Genomic DNA, 18535 nt, shown 5'->3' with positions numbered 1-18535 from the left:
GGAAGGTGCTGCTTGACCTCATCCACACAAGCTTGTTAAGTTCAATTTTTAAAAATTTATATCTGTCTTAAGGCTAGTTAGTATATGAAATTGGTTTTGCTGTAGTCTATTTAAGGGTATAACCCATTGCTAGATTTCATCTCTAGATAGTGGTCCCATGTGGCCAAAATCTCTGCATATGTATCCATTTTATCATTTACCATATAGAAATATTCTTCTAGATCTAGAAATTCCGATACCCGGCGGCACCACATTTCTAATGTTGGAGCAGTTCTGCTTTTCCAATTTTTGGCTATTAAGTATTTGACGCTGTTTGTCATAATGTAAAATAATTTATAATAGGGTTTGTATTTGATTTTAGGTGGGTAGCCTAGCAACCATACTAGTGGGTCTAGAAGGAATGTGGTTTCTAAAATGTTCTCCATCTCTGCTATGGTGGTTCTCCAGAAAATCTGGATCGTGTTACACCACTACTACATGTGCGCCTCATCACTGCCCTTGTGGCCGCAACGCCAACAATGGTCTGATCTGTGGTTAAATAAGCGGTGGAGTTTTCGAGGGGTAAGGTACCACTTGTGTAATAACTTGAGGTTAATTTCCACTACTGAAAGTGAGACTGACTATTTAATTATGCTCTGAAAGATGGATAAGCATTTTTGTGGGAGGACTATAACTCCTAGGTCATCTTCCCATCTCTCCATAAATGGAGGTATATAACCTGGAGGGTTAGTGGATAACAATTTATATATCTTTGAGAGAGTGTGTATTAGGGGGGAGTTCGAGTACAAAGAGTTTCGAAATTCGTTAAGGGTCTTATGTTTCTGTAATGTTCATGGCGGGTAATATATTGATGTAAACGATGATAACTGTACCAGTTATAAAAGTATATGAATCCCTTTTCCACTAGCTCAGATTGAGAGAGGACTTTCTCGTTGGATGAAATCATATGTATGGTGAGATCACGGATACTACTATCTGGTATGATGTGGGAGATGTTGTGTCCTAGTGAAAATTGCTTGTTTTCAATAAGGGATGTTAACGGGGATGGTTTGGATGAAATATATATGTTATGGGACAAAGCATGTTCCCACATAGCATAGGTTTCTGTCACCATGGGGGGTATGTGGGATTGAGTGGTTTTTGGCGTCTCCATACTCCAGCACTGTCTCCCCAAGTGAGAGGCGTTAGATATTAAGTGTTCTAGATGTACCTATCGCTTATGGTGAAAGTGTATGTGCCAGTCTACTATTCTTTGTAAAAAGATGGCTTGTCTATAGAGAGAGATGTTAGGTATTCCTAGGCCGCCTTGGTATTTGGGAGATTGCATAATTTTAGCATTGATTTTAGGTCGTTTTCTGTGCCAGACAAAGTCGCTGAATGCTTTCTGTAAACTGGGGATATAATTTCTTTCATGTAATTAACAAGAGTCCATGAGCTAGTGACGTATGGGATATACATTCCTACCAGGAGGGGCAAAGTTTCCCAAACCTTAAAATGCCTATAAATACACCCCTCACCACACCCACAAATCAGTTTTTACAAACTTTGCCTCCAAGGGAGGTGGTGAAGTAAGTTTGTGCTAGATTCTACGTTGATATGCGCTCCGCAGCAAGTTGGAGCCCGGTTTTCCTCTCAGCGTGCAGTGAATGTCAGAGGGATGTGAAGAGAGTATTGCCTATTGAATGCAGTGATCTCCTTCTACGGGGTCTATTTCATAAGGTTCTCTGTTATCGGTCGTAGAGATTCATCTCTTACCTCCCTTTTCAGATCGACGATATACTCTTATATTTACCATTTCCTCTACTGATTCTCGTTTCAGTACTGGTTTGGCTTTCTACAAACATGTAGATGAGTGTCCTGGGGTAAGTAAGTCTTATTTTCTGTGACACTCTAAGCTATGGTTGGGCACTTTATTTATAAAGTTCTAAATATATGTATTCAAACATTTATTTGCCTTGACTCAGAATGTTCAACTTTCCTTATTTCCAGACAGTCAGTTTCATATTTGGGATTATGCATTGAATTATCATATTTTTTCTTACCTCAAAAATTTGACTTTTTTCCCTGTGGGCTGTTAGGCTCGCGGGGGCTGAAAATGCTTCATTTTATTGCGTCATTCTTGGCGCGGACTTTTTTGGCGCAAAAATTATTTTCCGTTTCCGGCGTCATACGTGTCGCCGGAAGTTGCGTCATTTTTTGACGTTATTTTGCGTCAAAGATGTCGGCGTTCCGGATGTGGCGTCATTTTTGGCGCCAAAAGCATTTAGGCGCCAAATAATGTGGGCGTCTTTTTTGGCGCTAAAAAATATGGGCGTCATTTTTGTCTCCACATTATTTAAGTCTCATTTTTTATTGCTTCTGGTTGCTAGAAGCTTGTTCACTGGCATTTTTTTCCCATTCCTGAAACTGTCATTTAAGGAATTTGATCAATTTTGCTTTATATGTTGTTTTTTTCTTTTACATATTGCAAGATGTTCCACGTTGCAACTGAGTCAGAAGTTACTACAGGAAAATCACTGCACAGTGCTGGAGCTACCAAGCTAAGTCTGCTATAAACTTTTGGTATCTGTTTCTCCAGCTGTTATTTGTATTGCATGTCATGTCAAACTTATTAATGCAGATAAAATTTCCTTTAGTACTGTTACATTACCTGTTGCTGTCCGTCAACATCTAATTTTCAGAGTGTTCCTGATAACATAAGAGATTTTATTTTTTAAATCCATTAAGAAGGCTATGTCTGTTATTTCTCCTTCTAGTATACATAAAAGTCTTTTAAAACTTCTCTTTTTTTCAGATGAATTTTTAAATGAACATCATCATTCTGATACTGATAATGGTTCTTCTGGTTCAGAGGTTTCTGTCTCAGAGGTTGATGCTGATAAATCTTTGTATTTGTTCAAGATGGAATTTATTCGTTCTTTACTTAAAGAAGTGTTATTTGCATTAGAAATAGAGGATACTGGTCCTCTTGATACTAAATGTAAACGTTTAAATAAGGTTTTTAAATCTCCTGTAGTTATTCCAGAAGTGTTTTATCTCCCTGATGCTATTTCTGAAGTAATTTCCAGGGAATGGAATAATTTGGGTAATTTATTTACTCCTTCTAGACGTTTAAGCAAATTATATCCTGTGCCATCTGACAGATTAGAGTTTGTTGGGACAAAAATCCCTAAGGTTATGGGGCTGTCTCTACTCCTGCTAATGTACTACTATTCCTATGGCAGATAGTACTTCATTTAAGGATCCTTTAGATAGGAAAATTGAATCCTTTCTAAGAAAAGCTTACTTATGTTCAGGTAATCTTCTTAGACCTGCTATATTTTTAGCGGATGTTGCTGCAGCTTCAACTTTTTGGTTAGATGCTTTAGCGCAACAAGTAACAGATCATAATTTTATAGCATTATTATTATTCTATAACATGCTAATAATTTTATTGGTGATACCATCTTTTGATATCATTAGAGTTGATGTCAGGTATATGTCTCTAGCTATTTTAGCTAGAAAAGCTTTATGGATTAAACTTGGAATGCTGACATGTCTTCTAAGTCAACTTTGCTTTCCCTTTCTTCCAGGGTAAATAATCATTTCGTTCCTTTCCTCACAACAAGGAACAAAAGCCTGATCCTTCATCTTCAGGAGCGGTATCAGTTTGGAAACTATTTCCAGTTTGGAATATATCCAAGCCTTATAGAATCCTATAGCCAGCTCTTAAGTACCTATGAAGGTGCGGCCCTTATTCCAGCTCAGCTGGTATGGGGCAGATTACGTTTTCTTCAAAGAAATTTGGATCAATTCCGTTCTTAATCTCTGGTTTCAGAAACATTGTTTCAGGAAGGTACAGAATTGGCTTCAAGTTAAGGCCTCCTGCTAAGAGATTCTTTTCTTTCCCGTGTCCCAATTGACACAGCAAGGCTCAGCATTTCTGAAATGTGTTTCAGATCTAGAGTTGGCTGGAGTATTTATGCCAGTTCCAGTTCTGGAACAGGGGCTGGGGTTTTATTTTATCTCTTCATTGTACCAAAGAAGGTCAATTCCTTCAGACCAGTTATGGATCTATCATTATTGAATCGTTATGTTAGGATACCAACATTCAAGATGGTTACTGTAGGTCTATCCTGCCTTTTGTTTAGCAAGGGCATTATATGTCTACAATAGATTTACAGGATGTGTATCTGCATATTCCGATTCATCCAGATCACTTTTAGTGTCTGAGATTCTCTTTTTAGACAAGCATTACCAGTTTTGTGGCTCTACTATTTGGTCTAGCCTCAGTTCCAAGAATTTTTTTCAAAGGTTCTCGGTGCCCTTCTTTCTGTAATCAGAGAATAGGGTTTTGGTATTTCCTTATTTGGACGATATCTTGGTACTTGCTCAGTCTTCTCATTTTCGAAGAATCTCATACGAATCGACTTGTGTTGTTTCTTCAAGTTCATGGTTGGAGGATCAATTTACCAATCAGTTTATTGATTCCTCAGACAAGGGTAACCTTTTTAGGTTTCTAGATAAATTCAGTGTCTATGACTCTGTCCTTGTCAGACAAGAGAAGTTTATCATTGATATCAGCTTGTCAAAACCTTCAGTCACAATCATTCCCTTTGGTAGCCTTATGCATGGAAATGTTGGATCTTAGGACTGCCGCATCAGATGCGATCTCCTTTGCTCGTTTTCACATGCGACCTCTTCAGCTCTGTATGCTGAACCAATGGTGCAGGGATTACTCAAAGATAACTCAATTAATATCTTTAAACCGATTTTACGACACTCTCTGACATGGTGGACAGATCACCATCGTTTAGTTCAGGGGGCTTCTTTGTTCTTCCGACCTGGACTATAATCTCAACAGATACGAGTCTTACAGGTTGGGGAGCTGTGTGGGGGTATCTGACGGCACAAGGGGTTTGGGAATCTCAGGAGGTGAGATTTCCGATCAATATTTTGGAACCCCGTGCAATTTTCAGAGCTCTTCAGTCTTGGCCTCTTCTGAAGAGAGAGTTGTTCATTGTTTTCAGATAAGACATTGTCACAACTGTGGCATACATCAATCATCAAGGAGGGACTCACAGTCCTCTGGCTATGAAAGAAGTATCTCGAATTTTGGTTTGGGCGGAATCCAGCTCCTGTCTAATCTCTGCGGTTTATATCCCAGGTATGGACAATTGGAAAGCGGATTATCTCAGTCGCCAAACGTTGCATCCGGGCGAATGGTCTCTTCACCCAGAGGTATTTCTTCAGATTGTTCAAATGTGGGAACTTCCAGAAATAGTTCTGATGGCTTCTCATCTAAACAAGAAACTTCCCAGGTATCTGTCCAGATCCCGGGATCCTCAGGCGGAGGCAGTGGATGCATTTTCACTTCCTTGGAAGTATCATCCTGCCTATATCTTTCCGCCTCTAGTTCTTCTTCCAAGAGTAATCTCCAAGATTCTGAAGGAATGCTCGTTTGTTCTGCTGGTAGCTCCGGCATGGCCTCACAGGTTTTGGTATGCAGATCTTGTCCGGATGGCCTCTTGCCAACCGTGGACTCTTCCGTTAAGACCAGACCTTTTGTCTCAAGGTCCTTTTTTCCATCAGGATCTGAAATCCTTAAATTTAAAGGTATGGAGATTGAACGCTTGGTTCTTGGTCAAAGAGGTTTCTCTGACTCTGTGATTAATACTATGTTACAGGCTTGTACATCTATATCCAGAGAGATATATTATAGAGTCTGGAAGACTTATATTTCTTGGTGTCTTTCTCATCATTTTTCTTGGCATTCTTTTAGAATACCGAGAATTTTACAATTTCTTCAGGATGGTTTGGATAAGGGTTTGTCCGCAAGTTCTTTGAAAGGACAAATCTCTGCTCTTTCTGTTCTTTTTCACAGAAAGATTGCTATTCTTCCTGATATTCATTGTTTTGTACAAGCTTTGGTTCGTATAAAACCTGTCATTAAGTCAATTTCTCCTCCTTGGAGTTTGAATTTGGTTCTGGGAGCTCTTCAAGCTCCTCCGTTTGAACCTATGCATTCATTGGACATTAAATTACTTTCTTGGAAAGTTTTGTTCCTTTTGGCCATCTCTTCTGCTAGAAGAGTTTCTGAATTATCTGCTCTTTCGTGTGAGTCTCCTTTTCTGATTTTTCATCAGGATAAGGCGGTGTTGCGAACTTCTTTTGAATTTTTACCTAAGTTGTGAATTCCAACAACATTAGTAGAGAAATTGTGGTTCCTTCATTATGTCCTAATCCTAAGAATTCTAAGGAGAAATCGTTGCATTCTTTGGATGTTGTTAGAGCTTTGAAATATTATGTTGAAGCTACGAAATCTTTCTGTAAGACTTCTAGTCTATTTGTTATCTTTTCCGGTTCTAGGAAAGGCCAGAAAGCTTCTGCCATTTCTTTGGCATCTTGGTTGAAATCTTTAATTCATCTTGCCTATGTTGAGTCGGGTAAAATTCCGCCTCAGAGAATTACAGCTCATTCTACTAGGTCAGTATCTACTTCCTGGGCGTTTAGGAATGAAGCTTCGGTTGACCAGATCTGCAAAGCAGCAACTTGGTCCTCTTTGCATACTTTTACTAAATTCTACCATTTTGATGTATTTTCTTCTTCTGAAGCAATTTTTGGTAGAAAAGTTCTTCAGGCAGCGGTTTCAGTTTGAATCTTCTGCTTAGGTTTTTCATTAAACTTTATTTTGGGTGTGGATTATTTTCAGCAGGAATTGGCTGTCTTTATTTTATCCCTCCCTCTCTAGTGACTCTTGTGTGGAAAGATCCACATCTTGGGTAGTCATTATCCCATACGTCACTAGCTCATGGACTCTTGTTAATTACATGAAAGAAAACATAATTTATGTAAGAACTTACCTGATAAATTCATTTCTTTCATATTAACAAGAGTCCATGAGGCCCACCCTTTTTTTGGGGTGGTTATGATTTTTTTGTATAAAGCACAATTATTCCAATTCCTTATTTTATATGCTTCGCACTTTTTTCTTATCACCCCACTTCTTGGCTATTCGTTAAACTGATTTGTGGGTGTGGTGAGGGGTGTATTTATAGGCATTTTAAGGTTTGGGAAACTTTGCCCCTCCTGGTAGGAATGTATATCCCATACGTCACTAGCTCATGGACTCTTGTTAATATGAAAGAAATGAATTTATCAGGTAAGTTCTTACATAAATTATGTTTTTTTGGTAAGGGAATTGGGAGTGCTTGGAGAACATATAGTAACCTGGGAAAAATGTTCATTTTAATGACGTTTATTCTACCGGACCATGTTAATTTTTTTGATAGCCATGATGAAAGGTCCCTAATATGTTTTTTGATCAGACCGAAATTTTCCTCAAAAATTACTTCTGTCGAGGCTGCCAACTCTATTCCTAGATAATGTAGTGATCTTCTGCACCAAGTAAAAGGGGTTATCTTTTTAACTGCCTGTAACCTGTTACTATCTAGATTAATGTTAAGCACCTCAGATTTTGCTGAGTTTATTTTAAAGTTGGAAAGTGAGTTAAATAGTTCGAATTCTTATAATGGGGGGGGGTAGATGTTTCTGGGTTAGTTAATGAGATCAGTATGTCGTCTGCAAAAAGGGACAAGACAAAGTCTTGTTTGTCAATCTTCAGTCCAGTGATCTAGGGATTTTGTCTAATTTTGGTTGCAATGGTTTCGATAAAACAGGCGAATAAGAGAGGGGACAGCAGACAGCCCTGTCGGGTACCGTTTGAGATAGAAAAGGGTTTAGAAAGGGTCCCATTAATTAACAGTTTAGCATTAGGGTTTGAGCATAGGGAAAATTTTCTATCTAACATTTTAGGGCCAAGACCCATATGTGTCAGAGTAAGGCGCAGAAATTCCCAATCAACACGGTCAAAGGCCTTCTCTGCATCTATGGACAGTAAAACTGCCGGGATGTTCTTATGTTGTGCAAAGTAGATGAGATTTAAGGCCCTGACCGTGTTGTCTTTGGATTCACGTTTTGGGATAAACCCCACCTGGTCCTGATGGATTATATCTGATAAGAGGCAGTTCACCCGGTTTGCTAAGACTTTTGCGTACATTTTTATGTCAGAGTTTAATAGGGAAATTGGTCTATAATGCGAAGGGTGATCCAATGATTTATTTGGCTTTGGTAATAGTATAATATGAGCTTCTAGGGCTCTTGGAGATAATATTTTAGCTTCATCAATGTGACGGAAAAATTGGGTAAGCTGTGGCACCAATTCCTCCTGGAACAGTTTGTAGTACTTATTGCTAAATCCATCAGGACCAGGAGCCTTGCCATTCGGGAGATCCTTTAGTACTAATTTAATTTCCGTTGCTGATACAGGTTCTTCCAATTGGTCTTTTTGAAGGGGAGATATATGTGTGAGATGAAGTGAAGACAAATATGTGTTAATGGCATTGGTTTTTATCATCTGATCTGAAGGATTTGATTTAGAATTGTCATTTAGGTTGTATAGTTTTTGGTAGAAGTTCCTAAAAGTGTTCAAAATTGCTTTAGATGAGAAGTGTTCTATGTTCTTATCATCTTTTATGCGCAAAATATAGGATTTGTGTGCTTTTTGTTTGAGGTATCGTGCAAGGGACCGGCCAGCTTTATTCCTCCCTTCGTAATGTGTTTGTTTCAATCTTAGTGATTGTCTTTTGTGTTCTTTATTGTAGTGTGAGGATAATTTTTCTCGTTCAGCTTGTAATGATAAAAGCAATGTGTGATCAGATGGGGATTTTTTATGGTTTTTCTCTAAAGCTTCTATGTTGGATAGTAAGGATGCTAAGTAAACACGCTTCTTCTTAAGAGTAGCTGCCTTAATACCCATACGTTCTCCTCGTATCACGCATTTATGGGCTTCCCAGACATTGAAGGGGGAAATTTCAGGGGATATGTTATTGGTAAAATATTCTGTGATTAATTGTGATATTTGCTGCCCTACTGATGGGTCTAGTAGAAAGTAATCTTCCATTCTCCAAATATAGGTTTGGTTGGTCATGTTAGTGTTCCTATTACTGATGCGTGGTCTGACCAAGTCAGCGGGGCAATCTGTGAGGAATGAAACAGTGATAGACCTGTTACATCTGTGAGTATGTAATCGATCCTAGTGTAGAGTTTATGGGGGTACGAGTAGAACGTGTAATCGCTTTTCTCAGGGTTAGATACCCTCCACAGGTGGTGTACACATAGTTTTTTAAGGTAATTGTTAGTGCGGGTAATTTGTGATTCCGGTATCTATGAACTTGCATTTGAGCAGTCCAATCTAGGATTCAGTGGTAAATTTAGGTCACCTCCGATTATTAATACACCTTTCTGGTGTTCTAAGATAAGGTCAGTCACGATTTTAATGAAACGTGACTGTTTAGCATTCGGAGCATACAGAGATACCAAAGTGACGGGGCGTCCGTATAACAATCCTATTAGTATAATGTATCTGCCCTCTCTATCTCTAAATGTCTTAATTGCTGTGAATGGTACGTTTTTCCTGATTAGGATCCCCACTCCCTGTTTCTTAGCTTTAGGGTGAGAGGAATAGTAGCAAGCGCCAAATTTAATATTAAAGGTAAGGGGTTCTCTACCTTTAATAAAGTGGGTTTCTTGGATAAAACTTATGTCTGTTTTATTTCTATAGAAATCTCTAAGAGCTTGTGATCTTTTGGAAGGAATATTAAGGCCTTTGGCATTGATCTTTTGAATCCGGATGGAATCTAGTGGTTTTGTAGTTTGTGGTGTGTTAGCCATTGGTGAGTAAGTTGGTGAGGGGTATAGTTAGAACACCTGGATATAAAACAGCTATATTATGATGGCAGAATAATAAAACATTGTAGAGTGTGTGAACAAGGTCAGCAGCGGGAAGAAAAGGAAAGAGGATAGAAAAATAACATTTCTCCAACATAGGTGTGTCCGGTCCACGGCGTCATCCTTACTTGTGGGATATTCTCTTCCCCAACAGGAAATGGCAAAGAGCCCAGCAAAGCTGGTCACATGATCCCTCCTAGGCTCCGCCTACCCCAGTCATTCTCTTTGCCGTTGTACAGGCAACATCTCCACGGAGATGGCTTAGAGTTTTTTAGTGTTTAACTGTAGTTTTTTTATTCAATCAAAAGTTGTTTCTAACAAAAACATTAACCAGGAGATAGTCGTACCTTCTTTGTGTCCGAAACCAGTTTCGAAGAAGGAACGTTTGTTGCACAATTTGGATGTTGTTCGCGCTCTAAAATTCTATTTAGATGCTACAAAGGATTTTAGACAAACATCTTCCTTGTTTGTTGTTTATTCTGGTAAAAGGAGAGGTCAAAAAGCAACTTCTACCTCTCTCTCTTTTTGGATTAAAAGCATCATCAGATTGGCTTATGTGACTGCCGGACGGCAGCCTCCTGAAAGAATCACAGCTCATTCCACTAGGGCTGTGGCTTCCACATGGGCCTTCAAGAACGAGGCTTCTGTTGATCAGATATGTAGGGCAGCGACTTGGTCTTCACTGCACACTTTTACCAAATTTTACAAGTTTGATACTTTTGCTTCTTCTGAGGCTATTTTTGGGAGAAAGGTTTTGCAAGCCGTGGTGCCTTCCATTTAGGTGACCTGATTTGCTCCCTCCCTTCATCCGTGTCCTAAAGCTTTGGTATTGGTTCCCACAAGTAAGGATGACGCCGTGGACCGGACACACCTATGTTGGAGAAAACAGAATTTATGTTTACCTGATAAATTACTTTCTCCAACGGTGTGTCCGGTCCACGGCCCGCCCTGGTTTTTTAATCAGGTCTGATAATTTGTTTTCTTTAACTACAGTCACCACGGTATCATATGGTTTCTCCTATGCAAATATTCCTCCTTAACGTCGGTCGAATGACTGGGGTAGGCGGAGCCTAGGAGGGATCATGTGACCAGCTTTGCTGGGCTCTTTGCCATTTCCTGTTGGGGAAGAGAATATCCCACAAGTAAGGATGACGCCGTGGACCGGACACACCGTTGGAGAAAGTAATTTATCAGGTAAACATAAATTCTGTTTTTACTTGTAACAAAAACATTAGTATTGACAGTAGTGACTAAGGCGAGGAAGCATTCTCCCCGTCATTGCCCATTTAAATAAATTTCCTGACAAACAGAACAAAACATATAATATGTGCATAGATTCTTGGCTTGTGGCATCTAAGAACTTTAGCCCAAAACCGCATGTATAAGGGGAAATCGTAAACACAAACAGCTGATAACAATATTAAACCATATAACAGTCTATATGACTCTAGTTTAACCCCTAAAATTATAGCTCTGGGGTACTCAGCGGTTTCGGTGACCCCAGGGCCTATTCAACTTGACCCCATTAAAACCAATCAAATAAGGCAAACAAGCTAATGACAGCTTAAGACATTATTATATACGTTCTAGAGTTATATTGCTGTTGTCTGTGTACAAAAAGCTAACCGTATTGTACTAGATAAAGTCTGTAACCCTGTCTAATGTGTACACTAAACAGAGCATAGGTATTGTTCACATAAATGACTTTTGCAGAAACATTCAGATTTAACTGCTTAGTACATATACATACGACCTTTGCACTAATGGAGCAAACAAGAGCTAATGACAACTTAAGGCATTATTATATACATTCTAGAGGTATGTTGCTGTTGTCTGTGTACAAAAAGCTAATCGTATTGTACTAGATAAAGTCTGTAACCCTATCCGGTGTGTACACCAAACAGAGCTTAGGTATTGTTCACATAAATGACTTTTGCATAAACATTCAGATTTAACTGTTTAGTACATATACATACGACCTTCGCACTAATGGAGATACGTCAGGGTATTGACTGCTTAGGAATATGTCCATCACTAGTTAAAGACGATAATTCTTCATGGTCATAAGGGACCTCCGCTCTTTTTTTTTTTTTTGCTTGAAACCAGAGTCCATGTAGATCCACGACGGTCCTCACCGTCCCCTGAATCAGGGCCACGTGCAGAGCATCTCTGAGGCTGTGCTGTTGTAATGTTAGACACAGGCTTTTGGAGAGTCCATCCAGATCTTTTGAAGATTTATAAACTAGGGTTTTCCCATCTTTTTGGACTAAGAGGCTGACCATCTTTTTGGACTAAGAGGCTGAATGGGAATCCCCATCTATATCTCATCTTATTCTCCTGTAAGACTGTGGTGATTAAATCTAAGTGAGCTGCGTTTCTCGATTGTGGTTGGGCACAGATCTTGAAAAATTTGCAGGTTATGGTCTTGAAAAGTTATGTTGCCCTGGGATCTTGCTTGTTTCCGTATCGCCTCTTTATGTGGGAAAAAGGCAAACTTTGTGATTATGTCCCTGGGGGGGCTTGTGGGCTGAGGTTTCGGGCTTTCCAGAGACATTGCTGACAGTTCCAATGAAGGGTCAAGTTGTTTAAATAGTTAGAGTAAGTATGTGACAATATTCTCTTGAGAGATTTCCTCTGGTACTCCCCTAATCCTCAGATTGCTGCGTCTGTTTCTATTGTCAAGGTCCTCTACTTTTAATTGTAGATCTTGAATTACAGAGTCTTGACAGTTTAAGTGCTGATTATTATTACTGACTATGGCCTCTAGATGTTCCTGCCCCTCCTCTAGACACTCAATCCTGGAGCCCATTTCGTTTAAATCTTTTCGTATATTTTATATCTCAGATTTAATAAAAGATTTAAGGTCTGCAATATCTCATTTGGATGGGAGTGCAGCTATGGTAGTTTGGATTTGTGACAACTGATCTATCGAGGCCTGGGGGAGCTGTATAGGAGTAGGGGTCGCCATGATCAGAGGTTGCTTATCACCGTGTGACTGGTATAGATCCTGGTCTTGTTGGGCAAAAAAGGAGCTGAAGGATGTCTGTTTCTTGCCTGATCTATTAGATTTCCTAGCTGCCATATGCGTAGAAGAGGCCTAGTATGTCTAGGAAATTGCCACAGATAGGGAATAACATGAACCTATAGCCCCTGTGCCTTGTATGCTCTGTATGAGAAGTCCCCAACCTCGGACAGCAGGAATTGCTTACTGTAACTTGTTGCTTAAGTCCTGGCAGAAGGGACCTGTCTGCTCTGTAACTTTAATGTAATATTCTTTCTAGGTGCCTATTTGTAATTTCCACAGTTAAGAAGTTGCTGAATCAGAGCCCTGTGTTTTTGAATTGTTTTGTTGTCTGGAATCACATGAGGCAGGGATTCTGTACCAGCGGTCAGGCATAGGATAAGTTAAGTAAAGCCTCAGGACTCGTCATTTTATTCTGTTAATTAGGCATTGTGTAACTAGAGTCTGAGAAGACATATATGTGACCCATTTAAGAGCGACTTGATTATTTGTGCCATGCAGTGTGTCGTGCAGTCATGGTGGGGTAGTGCAAAAGTTTGCAGCTCATTCTTGTCTGCATCAACGGCTCACCTTATCCTCATGTTGTGCGACTGAAGTGGCCTCTCTTTCTCCAAATCGCTCCGGGGCTAAAAGCCAATCGACTCACCCCTTCACTTCGTTGCTAAACTGCAGCTTGTCGGAGGATCCGGGAACACAGGCCTCAATCAAAGATGGCGTCCGGACTTACACGCAAAAATGTAAAATATGCGGTGTACTGCGCTCGAATCTCAGCGCATCTTGCTTAAGTCTCTGCCGGATTGCCACAGCTAGTTGCACTGCTTGTTGGCATGTGTTTAAAGCGTTTTAGGGGCTAATGACAGTGAAACTGCTACGGAGCATCACTAAGGTGCAGCCATTCACATGAACAGCTACGCTCTGCCTCTTGATGCCATTTTTTTTATATCAAAATTAATGTTAAATCTATGTCTTTAGCTATTTTAGCTAGAAGAGCTTTGTAGCTCAAATATTGGAATGCTGACATGGTATATAAGTCTAGATTACTATCTCTTTCTTTCCAAGGTAATAATTTATTTGGTTCTCAGTTGGATTCAATTATTTAAACTGTCACTGGGGGTAAACTGTCACTGGGGGAAGGGAGTTTTTTTGCCTCACGATAAAAGACCTAAGGGTAAATCTAAAGCTTCTAACCGTTTTCGTTCTTTTCGACAAAATAAGGAACAGAAACCCAATCCTTCCCCCAAAGAATCTGGTTCCAATTGGAAACCTTCTTCAAGTTGGAGTAAATCCAAGCCATTTTAGAAACCAAAGCCAGCCCCCAAGTCTGCATGAATGTGCGGCCCTCATTCCAGCTCTAATTCAGAGTAAGACCTCCTCTCCTGTGAGAAGATTTTTTTTCTCTCACGCATCCCAGCAAATCCAGTAAAGGCTCAGGCTTTTCTGAAGTGTTTTTCAGACCTGGAGCTTTGAGGGGTAGTCATACCAGTTCCGTTTCAGGAACAGGGTCTGGGGTTTTATTCAAATCTATTAATTGTCTCAAAAAATTCATTCAGGCCAGTTCTGGATCTGAAAATTTTAAATCGTTTTGTAAGAGTGCCAACTTTCAAAATGGTTACTATAAGGACTATTCTGCCTTTTGTTCAGCAAAGGCATTATATGTCCACGATAGACTTACAGGATGCATATCTTCATATTCCAATTCATCCAGACCACTATCAGTTTCTGAGATTCTCCTTTCTAGACAAGCAGTACCAATTTGTCGCTCTTCCATTTGGCATAGCGACTGCTCCAAGAATCTTTTCAAAAGTTCTCTGTCCCTACTCTCTGTAATCAGAGAACGGGGTATTGCAGTGTTTCCTTATTTGGACGATATCTTGGTACTAGCTCAGTCTTTACATTCTGCAGAATCTCACACAAATCAACTAGTGTTGTTTCTTCAAAGACATTGTTGGAGGATCAATTTACCAAAATGTTCCTTGATTCCTCAGACAAGGGTCACCTTTTTAGGTTTCCAGATAGATTCAGTGTCCATGACTCTGTCTCTAACAGACAAGAGACGAATAAAATTGTTTCAGCTTGTTGAAACCTTCAGTCTTAATCCATTCCCTTCAGTAGCTATGTGCATGAAAGTTTTAGGTCTCATGACTGCAGCATCGGACGCGATCCCCTTTGCTCGTTTTCATATGAGACCTCTCCAGCTTTGTATAATGAATCAATGGTGCAGGGATTATACCAAAGATATCACAATTAATATCCTTAAATCCCAATGTTCGACTCTCTCTGACTTGGTGGTTAGATCACAATTGTATAGTTCAAGGGGCCTCTTTTGTTCGTCCAACCTGGACTGTGGTCACAACAGATGTGAGTCTTTCAGGTTGGGGAGCTGTCTGGGGATCTCTGACAGCACAAGGGGTTTGGAAATCTCAAGAGGCGAGGTTACCAATCAATATTTTAGAACTCCGTTCTATTTTCAGGGCTCTTCAGGCTTGGCCTCTGTTGAAGAGAGAACCGTTCATTTGTTTTCAGACGGACAATATCACAACGGTGGCATATGTCAATCATCAGGGTGGGACTCACAGTCCACAAGCTATGAAAGAAGTATCTTGGATACTTTCTTGGGCAGAATCCAGCTCCTGTCTAATTTCTGCAGTTCATATCCCAGGTGTAGACAATTGGGAAGCGGATTATCTCAGCCGTCAGACTTACATCCAGGGGAGTGGTCACTCCATCCAGATGCGTTTTCTCAGATTGTTCAGATGTGGTGTCTTCCAGAAATAGATCTGATGGCTTCCCATCTAAACAAGAAACTTCCCAGGTACCTGTCCAAGTCCAGGGATCCTCAGTTGGAGGCGGTGGATGCGTTAGCAGTTCCTTGGTGTTACCAACCTGCTTATATCTTCCCGCCTCTAGTTCTTCTTCCAAGAGTTAACTCCAAGATCATCATGGAACAATCGTTTGTGTTGCTGGTAGCTCCAACATGGCCTCACAGATTTTGGTATGCGGATCTTGTTCGTATGTCCAGTAGCCAACCTTGACCACTTCCTTTAAGACCAGACCTTCTGTCTCAAGGTCCCTTTTTTCCATCAGGATCTCAAATCATTAAATTTGAAGGTATGGAAATTGAATGCCTAGTGGTTAGTCTTAGTGATTAATACTATGTTACAGGCTCGTAAATCTGTTTCTAGGAAGATTTATTATAGAGTTTGGAAGACTTATATTTCATGGTGTTCTTCTCATAAATTCTCCTGGCATTCTTTTAGAATTCCTAGAATTTTACAGTTTCTTCAGGATGGTTTGGATAAAGGTTTGTCTGCAAGTTCCTTGAAGGGACACATCTCTGCTCTTTCTGTTTTATTTCACAGAAAGATTGCTAAGCTTCCTGATATTCACTGTTTTGTACAGGCTTTGGATCGTATCAAGCCTGTCATTAAATCAATCTCTCCTCCTTGGAGTCTTAATTTGGTTTTGAAGGCATTACAGGCTCCTCCATTTGAGCCTATGCATTCTTTGGACATTAAACTACTTTCTTGGAAAGTGTTGTTCCTTTTGGCAATCTCTTCTGCTAGAAGAGTTTTCAAATTATCTACTCTTTTTTTTTTTTTGTGAATCTCCTTTTCTGATTTTCTATCAGGATAAGGCAGTTTTGCGGACTTTATTTAAATTTTTACCTAAGGTTGTGAATTCTAACCACATTAATAGAGAAGTTGTTGTTCCTTCTTTGTGTCCTAATCCTAAGAATTCTTTGGAGAGATCCTTACATTCTTTGGATGTTGTAAGAGCTTTGAAATATGTTGGAGCTACTAATGATTTCAGGAAGACTTCTTGTCTATTTGTTGTCTTTTCTGGTTCTAGGAAAGGTTAGAAGGTTTCTGCCATTTCCTTGGCATCTTGGTTAAAGCTTTTGATTCATCAGGCTTATTTGGAGTCGGGTCAGGCCCCGCCTCAGAGAATTACAGCTCATTCTACTAGATCAGTCTCCACTTTGTGGGCTTTTAAGAATGAAGCTTCAGTTGATCAGATTTGCAAAGCAGCAACTTGGTCTTCTTTGCATACATTTACTAAATTCTACCGTTTTGATGTATTTGCTTCTTCGGAAGCAGTTTTTGGTAGAAAACAGGCAGCTGTTTCAGTTTGATTCCTCTGCTTATGTTTAAGTTTTTTCTTTTCGTTTGAGAATAAACTTTTATATTTTGGGTTGTGAATTTTTTTTTTCAGTGGAAAATGGCTGTTATTATTTTTATCCCTCCCTCTCTAGTGCCTCTTCTGTGGAGTTCCACATCATGGGTATTACTATCCCATATGTCACTAGCTCATGGACTCTTGCCAATTACATGAAAGAAAACATAATTTATGTAAGATCTTACCTGATAAATTCATTTCTTTCATATTGGCAAGAGTCCTTGAGACCCACCCTTTTTATGGTGGCTATGTTTTTTGTATAAAGCACAATTATTTCCAGATTCCTTTTTTTTTATGCTTTTTACTCATTTTCTTTATCACCCTACTACTTGGCTATTCCTAAAACTGAATTGTGGGTGTGGTGAGGGGTGTATTTATATGCATTTTGAGGGTTGGGAAACTTTGCCCCTCCTAGTAGGATTGTATATTCCATACGTCACTAGCTCATTGCCAATATGAAATAAATGAATTTATCAGGTAGGTTCTTACATGAATTATGTGTTTTTGTATTGTTGTGTTTTGTTTATGCTTTTGTTTAATTTTTGACATGCTTATGAAATATTGTTTGAAAAACTATTGAATTATATATTGGGATGTTAAACTTAAAGGGATACTAAACCCAATTTTTTTCTTTCATGATTCAGATAGAGCAGGCAATTTTAAGCAGCTTTCTAATTTACTCCTATTTTTCTTTATTCTCTTGCTATCTTTATTTGAAAAAGAAGGCATCTAAGCTAAGGAGCCAGCCAATTTTTGTTTCACAACACTGGACAGCATTTGTTTATTAGTGGGTGTCTTTAGCCACCAATCAGCAAGTGCAACCCAGGTTGTAAACCAAAAAATGGACCGGCTTATAAACTTACATTCTTGCTTTTCAAATAAAGATACCAAGAGAATGAAGAAAAAAATGATAATAGGAGTAAATTAGAAAGTTGCTTAAAATTGCATGCTCTATCTAAATCATGAAAGAAAAAAATTGGGTTCCGTGTCCCTTTAATATTCCATACCACTTACATTTTATAAAAAAAAATTTCTGTGCTCTACACTAATCGTGTCGTCTCAAGTGCATAATTTCCCTCAGTTAATAGATTTCAATGAGGGCTTGCATGAAAATGTATGTTGGAGAATGCTCACACACAAAGCTTCCACTCTCACACCGCTGAAAAGAGGCTGCGCTTCGTTCAATGGTTTTAAAACATTTATTTTACAATGCAGTGAATAAGTTCCATTGCATACATTTAAAAAAAATAATTTCCTTTTTAAATGGACATATTTCTCATTTAAAATGCACCTAAATGAAAATACTCTCTTCAAAAAAAAAAAAAAAGATTCTTGTAAAAATTACCATGTCAGTGACCCCTTTTACTGCACTGGGTACATTCATTCAATAACCGATCCTGCTCAGAGAGCCATTTGTGGCATTTATTCATCAACGCAATGTATGCTCCTGAGTTTTTGTTTGCATGGTTTTGTTCCTATGCTTCCCTGTTATTCCAAGATTACAGATATATAATTGAACACTCATCTTTTTTTAATTTATTTCAGATGGCACCACTTTTTATTTAGATT

General features: G+C 39.1%; 1 protein-coding gene across 2 annotated transcripts in view; it reads left to right on the top strand.

Annotated features, from left to right (window-relative positions):
- Window positions 1–18535, top strand: part of TMEM167A (transmembrane protein 167A) — a 132663-nt gene that overhangs the window by 78020 nt on the left and 36108 nt on the right. Inside the window, exon 1 of one of the 2 annotated variants that reach the window (XM_053701468.1) lies at window positions 472–561. The exons of the other annotated variant lie outside the window; for it this stretch is intronic. Coding sequence (XP_053557443.1) covers window positions 478–561 — 84 coding nt within the window. The 5' untranslated portion in view covers window positions 472–477. Of the gene's footprint in view, window positions 1–471; window positions 562–18535 lie in introns of those variants that run through there. 2 annotated transcript variants of the gene reach the window in all.

The sequence above is a fragment of the Bombina bombina genome, chromosome 2 (assembly GCF_027579735.1).
Source record: "Bombina bombina isolate aBomBom1 chromosome 2, aBomBom1.pri, whole genome shotgun sequence".
NCBI classification, from domain to species: Eukaryota; Metazoa; Chordata; class Amphibia; order Anura; family Bombinatoridae; genus Bombina; species Bombina bombina.
This window is presented reverse-complemented; position numbering and strand designations above follow the sequence as displayed.